Source organism: Elephantulus edwardii, unplaced genomic scaffold (genome assembly GCF_000299155.1).
Source record: "Elephantulus edwardii isolate Elephantulus edwardi_28Jun2011 unplaced genomic scaffold, EleEdw1.0 scaffold00015, whole genome shotgun sequence".
Lineage (NCBI taxonomy): Eukaryota > Metazoa > Chordata > Mammalia > Macroscelidea > Macroscelididae > Elephantulus > Elephantulus edwardii.
Window position 1 is genome coordinate 4,507,348 of NW_006399765.1, and position 7,718 is coordinate 4,515,065.

The window sequence follows — 7,718 nt, forward strand, 5'->3', positions numbered from 1 at the left end:
AAGCAGCTTGAACTTCTTCCTTCATCACCATAGGCTCTTGCTTATATGTTATTTCATTAAATTCTTCTGTATCTGCCAATTCCTTTCTATACAATGACTCAGTATATTCCTTCCATCTTCTTTTAATACTTCATGGATCATTTAGTATTCTGCCCAAAGCATCCTTGATTATAGCAACATATATTGGATATGTAAACCATACAGATGAAAATAATAGGGAGGTGTACTCTTTTAAAAATGTGTATATACAGTATCTGGCACTCATGGTCTAGTTATAAGAAGCTGCACTGCAATCTCAAGTGCACACGGTTTGAAGCCACCAGCTGCTCTACAGAAGAAGGATAGGCAATCATCTCTGTGCTATTTGCTGCCTCTGAGAACCCACTGGAGGGTCAGCTATGAGTCCATTCCACTTTGACGGCATCTATTTTACTAACTGTGAAAATATTTTATCCACTTACTTACATTTAAAGTGTTTCCCCCGCTTTGTTCCCATCTCCCTTCCTTCTCCTCTTCTCCCTTCCTTCTCCTCTTTTTCAACCTTCCAGAATGGATTCTGTGTGTAAACCATTCCTTAGCTTTTTCTATTCTCACACCATAATTGTCCTTTCATGGCTGACTTACGTCACACAGCATCATTTGGACTAGTTTCATCCATGTTGTATAGTAGATCACAAATCTTTGATCATTTTTGAACCATGCCTCCACTGTGTGAATGTACCACCATTTCTTTAGTCATTTGTCCTTTGATGGGACTTAGGTTGTTACCAGGAGGGTGTGAACCCAGCGTGTTAGTGGTGGGTTGAGAAATGAGGACCAGAATAGCCAGCCAGAAAAAATCTTTCTGCTCTGAGAAACAGTACATGCCTTAAAGGTCAGGCTAAGCCACTACTCATTCAACACTGATTGAACACCTACTGTGTGCCAGGACTGTGCTTGGTGTCATTGCCTTAGAGCAGTTCAATTACTGCAGGAGCCAGGCTCATAGAAGGCACAGATCAGAGGGAAAGGTGTTTCAATGAGGGAGGAGGAGGGAATCAGGATGATGCGGGAGATCTGAATCGAAGCCTAATAAATGCATGGAATAAATGAATTCATCAGGGAGACTTTTAAGCTGAGGACAATGCAAATTAGTTCAGTGGAGAGAAGATTCTAGACACACAGCAAAGGTTTAATGGTAGGAGAGAAATGAGGCATCTAGAAACTGAAAGACCAGTCAGGCTGGACCTCAAGTGAGGGCAGGGAGGAAGTGGAGAGAGATGAGGTCAGGGAGGGACAGTCCACACAGTGCTTTGAGGCAGAGTTGGGACTTTATCACAAGGGCACTGGGCAGTTAGAGAAGGATTCTGGGAAGCTGGCACTTTAAAAAGATCCATTCCCCCTGGAGAATAAGAGAGAGAGTGGGTAGATTCAGTGCTAGAGGACAGGGGAAGCAGGAAGCCCACAGAGGCCACTGCCATCCAGGTGGGGAAGATGGAAAGGGAGTCAAGCAGACGGACTGAAGAATTGTTTAGGATAAAGAACCAGCAGGCCTTTCCTCCCTCTCTCCACCAGCCGGGACCATATGAGGCTGGAAGAGCGGGGAGCAGCCGGGGTCCAGGTGCCTGGCTCTGGAGTCTGGCTGGCAGATGGCGCCATCTTTCTTGTTGGAAAACACAGAAGTCTGTGGGGGCGAGCTGATGAGCGGGGACAAGCTGGTGAGTTGGGGGTGTATGTGTGAACTGATGAATGAGGACGAGCTGAGGGGCCCAAAGGACCATCCTAGAGACAGCTCTCTCAGAAGCAGCTACACCTACAGAGGCCTAGGACCTGGAGGGGGAGCCCTGGCGTTCCAGATCAAATGGAAGCCATGGCAAGGGTCAGGTGAGACAGCAGGACATGAGGAAAGAGGTCAGGGACTGAACGCTGGGAGCTGCAACAGATATGGTGGGCCTGGGAGGCTTAGCAACAGCAGCCAGGAGGGAAGGGGGGTGAACAGGCGTGAGGCTGATGTTCCAGAAACCAGGTGAGAGTGTTTCAAGAAGAAGGGAGTTGGTCCAGGGACCAAGATGAAGGAGCATCCTTGGATTTGGCAACCAGAAGCATTAGAAGGAAAAGCAGATGCGGGATTGAGGGGAAGGGGGCTAGAGGGAGACTAAGGAGCTTCACTCTGGGCAAGCAGTACAGAGGAGGTCAGAGAGAGGACAGGGGGTTGCTGTGGGGTTGGGGCAGCGGTGACCACCTGCTGCGTGGCTGGTTTTGTTGTTGGGGAAAGAGCCCAGTGTTTAAGTGTCCAGGGGAAGGAGCCAGCTTGAAGGCAGGGCCCTCCTAGGAGAGAAAAGGTTGAGAGGAGCTGGTGTGTGTGTGTGGTGGTGGGGGGGGGGGGCTCTGTCACCAAAGGTTTCCAAGCTGCAGGTTGTTGGCTTGAGGATGACAGTGGAAGGAATTCCTGTTGGGGGCCTTTCCACTCCCCGCGAGAGGTCCCCTGGGAGCTGGGGATAGGGCAGATCTCAAAGCGGTTTTTAGACGGTGCCTGGAGGCCTCTGGCATACGGTGAGCTCAACTCTTTGCCTAGGAAGAGCTGAGGCCTAGGGGTCCAAGGTCACACAGCACGTTTGGGCTTCCAGAGCTGAGATCTGGCGCCCCCCAGTCCCTGTCCCCTTACCCTGAAGAGCGCGGCGTCCTGCTGCGCCTGGTAGCCCAGTTTGGCCGCGTGCTTCCAGGGCACGCGGAAACTAGTCTTGTCCGCGTCTTCCCAGCTCAGCCCCGCGTAGCGCCCGCTCTCGATCTGCGCCACCAGCCAGTCGCGGAGGCGGAGGGGACCCTCAGATCCCGCCATCTGTGACCCTTTCTTTCCCTTCTCTCCCGGAGTCGCCGTCGGTCTCCAGGGACGCGGTGCGCGCGAAAGTGGCAGGGCCAGACTCGAGGGCGTCTTGAAGGGGGTGGCTATGTGCAGGGCCCTGGGTGGCGCGCAAAGGCGGCGAAAGTGAAAGTCTGGGCGGGCAGGTTTCGCTTTCCGTTTTGCCCCATCCCAGAGGTTCTTTCCTTTCGCCCCTCCCCGGGATAGTAGCGGGGGATGATCAAAGGCGCCCTGGGACGCGGAGTTGGCGGGAGGGCACGGGATGGGGTGGCTGGATTCGCCCTCGCACCTGGCACCTGTTCTGCGTTCTTCCCAGCCCCTCTAGAAACCTAGCAGGCTCTCTCCAGGATCTGCACTATGACGCTGGGGAAAGCATGCTGCTGTTGTGCTTGCTACGGTTGTGCTATTGAGTCTCACAGCTGACCATTCAGGGATTTTCATAGGCGGCTGGTCGCACAGGAGGAGCTTGCCCATCCTTCTCCTGAGGGAAAAGCATAGTCCTTCTCAAACTGTAACTCCAGCGCAGAATCCGGAGGCAGTGAGACAATGGCTGGCTTAAAATGCGCGCCCCAGGTCTGGTTTCCCTTCCCCAGGCCCCAGGATCGCGGTGCACGTGGACCAGGCGCAGCGCGTGGAGAATCAGCTCCTGAGATCTAAGAGGGCCCCTGCTTTCCAGCCACGCCCCTTCCTGCCGCATCCAAACTGATTCTCACAACAGAAAGTGTGGCAAAAGCAATGCCACTTTATTGCCAAGAAAATCGAGGCTCAGAGAGGCTAAGACCTTCTATCAGGCTCCCAGAGCTAATGGTATCCCTGTCCATCAGGCCTGACATCCGGTCACCCTCTTTTCTAAGTTATACAAGCTGGCTTGCATATCTGGGCATTTTCTGTGGTTTGCATTTCCAGTTAAATTGTCAAAGGGGCTTGTGATAGAGGTCAGACATCCCAGGCTGCTCCACTCTGCTGTGCACATGGGAAGATGTTCGAGAGATGGTTGAGAGGAGTGCAGTGAGCACAGATCTGGGCACCCGGCCAGTTTACATCAGCGAGGCTAGCAGCATTGCCTTCCTGTGTGCCCTCAGGTGAGCCTTCTGGGCGCCCCGTGCCCTCTGCCTCCACACTCCAGCCGTTACCTGGTTTCAAACCCAGGCCTGCTGTGTTTCTCCTTTGCAACTAGGTACACGTTTCATGTGATTAAATGGCAGGGCAACAAATGCATCTAAGCAGCGGTCTTCCCTGTGACGGAGGACTCCATTTTTAAGTGCCAAAAGTAAAAATCATTGCTGTGGCCTCATTGCTGACCTTCTAGCAGGTTTTCAGAGGTTGTAAAGTGCCGGGTGGCGATTGCCCATCTTTCTTCCTGGAAGTGTAGGTAGATTCAAACTGATGTTGCCTTTTGAGTTGACAGTGCTGCTGTCTACGGGCTGTAAGGATACCCTTTGTAGGTGACAAGGGGTCCTACTTAAGAGTGAATATTGTAGTTCCACCACTGTCTGGTGACCAGAGCACCAACTTCAATTTCAAATTGTAGCACTCCTCCAGATTAAATGAGATGTAGGTAGAGTGATCTGCCAACCCAGGCTCTTTTCGGAACCTGATTATCATCATTGGAAAGGTATCGTGCTTCTCACGATAAGACTTGGGGGCAGCGACTGGTTTAGAGTGCATAGTAAATGCTCAATAAATAAGAACTATTGTTGTTGAGTTAGAGTGAAGGTCATCCTGGAAGGGTGAGGAGGGTGTCCAAAAGGACCTGGAACGCCAGGCCACAGTGCTTGTTTCATCCCATAGATGGTGTTAACACATAGACATTTTTAAAGATGTCATCAGTTCCTCTGCTCAATCTCTTTCATGTGTAACCTTTTTTGTATCTCAAAAGGAAGCTCTCTGTGGCCTACTGGTAGGAAGCTGCACTGCAATCCCAAATGCACAAGTTCAAATCCACCACCAATTCAGTGGGAGAAGGATGGACAAGCTCCTCCTCCTTTTCAATTTAATGCCTCTAAAAACCCAGAAAACCCAAGAGGTCACCTATGGGGAGGTTTGGACTCAACAGCACACAACAGGCACACAACAATATATCTCAAAAGAGAAGGGCACAAAACACACCATACACTAACCCTGCCTCATTCATATAAAAAAACCTCATTCCCAAATGGGATTCTAACCACAGGCATACCAAACCCAAAAGCACTGTCTGTCATTAATGAGACTCATGGTGACCCTCTCTCTGATTTCTGAGGCTGCAAATCTTAATGGGAGAAGACTACTTCATCTTTCTCCCTCAGAGTGGCTGGTGGGTTCGAACTGCCAATCTTTCAGTTAGCAGCTCAACACTTAACCGACTATGCCACTAGGGTTCCTTTGTGATAGGCATAGAGGCCAGAATTTACAGCACGTATTGTAGAGGAACAGTGATCAATCCATAGTACCACCTGACTTTAAAAAATGCAGTTATTGACTCTCTTTTCATTTTTTTCTTGTTGTATACTGTTGAATCAGATCCAACTGGCACAGGAGGAGATTGCTCCTCCTTCTCCAGAGGAGCCTCTGGTGGATTCAAACCCTGCACCTTCAGGATTGATTATTGACTCTCTTGAACATCAGAGCATTAGCAATCTGAGGGCACAGGCGTTGCCTTGTTTTGCTCATTGTTTTTATCCTCAGTGTCCCACACGATGTCTGGCACACAGATGATGCTTCATGTTGAATGAGTGAGTGGAGGGAAACAAGGCTATTTTATACCTCACTGGTGTATAATGCCTCCCCAACAGCACCGAGCACGTGAATAACAACAACAACAACAACAATCCCACTGCCTTTGAGTGCGTTCTGGCTCACAGTGACTCTTCACTAGGTTTCCAAAACTAAGTCTTTACAAAAGTAAGTGGCCCTTAAGGGAGGTCCAGTGGCCTAGTGGCAAGAAGCTGTGCTGCAATCCTGAAGACACATGGTTTGAATCTGCCAGATACTCCACTGGAGAAAAGAGGGACAATCTCTTCCTGTGCCGGTTGGATCTGGTTTGATGGTACACACACACACAGAGAGAGAAAGAAAGAGAGGCCCACCGTTTTTCTCCCTTGGAACAGATGGTGTATTCAAACTGCCAACCTTTCTGTTAGCAGCCCCATACATTACACACTACTTCCCTACGCAGTAACAAATTCATTGGCATTGAGTCAGAACTGACTCACAGCTGACCCCTCCACTAGGCTTCCAAGACTGTACATGGCCCAGGAGGAGACTGCCTCCCAGGAGGAGACCGGCTTGGAGCCACTGGTGGATTCAAACTACCAGACAGGTGTGCTTTCGAGTTAGCAGTGCAGTTTCCCACTAAGCCATCTGAGATCCCGTTGTGGATAATGTTATGTACCATCCAGTCAGAACTGACCCATAGCTAACCCTCCAGTAGGTTTTCAGAGGCACGGGAGGTGGCTGCCCTGTCTCTGACAAAATAACTTGGTGGTTCAGATAATATCTTCTGTATCTCTTTATTATCCTACAGGCCTGGTGGGCCTTCACCCTCCCGCCCCACCAACACCCTCCATCCCCGCCTTTAAGGGTCGAGGCCCAAGTGACCCTTCCCCAGCCCAAGGACTAAGGCACCAGGTGGCTGCAGCAGGCCGGCCCAACACAGACACAGTTAACGGACACAGAAGCAGGGGGACAGGGGCACCAGGAGCGCAGGCCGTCGAGGGGCTCCCACGGGCTCTGGAGCGGTCCTGGGGTGGGGGGTAGCGGGCACAGAGATTCCGCAGGGGACCAGCAGGGAGGAAGGAGGGAGCCACGCGGGGTGAGCTCCTCACTTGCCCCCCTTGCGGGACAGACACCGCGGGAGGCAAGAGAAAGTCTGCTTGACGCGTGTCAGCAGCGGCAGGGGCCGGTGGCTGTCCCGGGGCGATCGCGGCACCAGGCGCTGGAGGGTTCCCTCTGCGACTCCGGAGGACGGCGTGGTGGAGGCGGCCGAAGGGGAGGAACTCTGCCTGAGGCGCTTGCACAGCGGTAGCAGCGCGCGCATCTCCTCCTCGTCCCGGAAAGGACTCTTCCCGAAGCGCTCCTTCAGCTGCCGCTGAAGCTGGGGAGGAGCGGATGGTGTGAGTTCCAAGTGCCCCCTGTGACCCGAATCCCTGCGCCCCCTGGGGTAACGAAATCATGGGGCCCACTGTCTCCCCGCAGCCGGGTCATGATTCCTTCCAGCCTCCGCCCTTCTCCCAGCTTCCCACCTTGTTTTTTTTTTTTTTTTAAATTTTATTATTTTTGTTTGTGTGTACCCTCAAATTGGATCTGACAGATACAGTAGGAGATTGCCCCTCCTTCTCCAGCAGAGCATCGGGTATATTTGAACCACGTACCTCTGGGATTGCAGTGCAGCTTCTTGCCACTAGGCCACCAGAGCTCCCTCACAGTTGTGGGTTTTTTTTTTTTTTTTTTTGTTTTGTTTTTTTTTATGGTAGAGGTTCAATTCTGAGTCAGACTATGAATCAGTTTCAACTCGATTGCAGTGAGCTTGAGGGTAATTTTTAAAGTGTAATTTTAATGAAAGTTTACAGAAAGGTTGGGTTTTCATTCATTCTTTCATTCATTCATCCATTCATTCTTGCACATTTTCCTCCCTCTCTCTGCCTTTCCCCTCCCCTAATCCATTTTGCAATGCACCTCTTGTTGCAGATTGTTGACATACAATATAATGTTTAATCATACATTCCTTCCAGACAGTTCTTCTCAACTTTCTAATGTAGTGTTCAATATCTATCTATCCATTTCCTATTAATTCCCTATAACAGTTCTATTTTATAATAGCAGTGTTATTTGTGCTTTTGTGACTGAGATATTTCACTGAGCGTATCTTCCAGGCTCATCCATGTTGTGTAGTGTTTTA

At 50.6% G+C, this 7,718-nt stretch overlaps 2 protein-coding genes across 2 annotated transcripts in view; both read right to left on the bottom strand.

Moving 5' to 3' along the window:
• LOC102868034 (interferon regulatory factor 4-like) overlaps positions 1 to 2,818 on the bottom strand; it is a 12,187-nt gene extending 9,369 nt beyond the window's left edge. Inside the window, exon 1 of the mRNA XM_006881685.1 lies at positions 2,645 to 2,818. Within this exon, the coding sequence (XP_006881747.1) occupies positions 2,645 to 2,818 (174 nt within the window). The remainder of the gene's footprint in view (positions 1 to 2,644) is intronic.
• Positions 2,819 to 6,641: 3,823 nt separating this feature from the next.
• Positions 6,642 to 7,718, bottom strand: part of DUSP15 (dual specificity phosphatase 15) — an 8,999-nt gene continuing 7,922 nt past the window's right edge. Inside the window, exon 7 of the mRNA XM_006881424.1 lies at positions 6,642 to 6,914. Coding sequence (XP_006881486.1) covers positions 6,642 to 6,914 — 273 coding nt within the window. The remainder of the gene's footprint in view (positions 6,915 to 7,718) is intronic.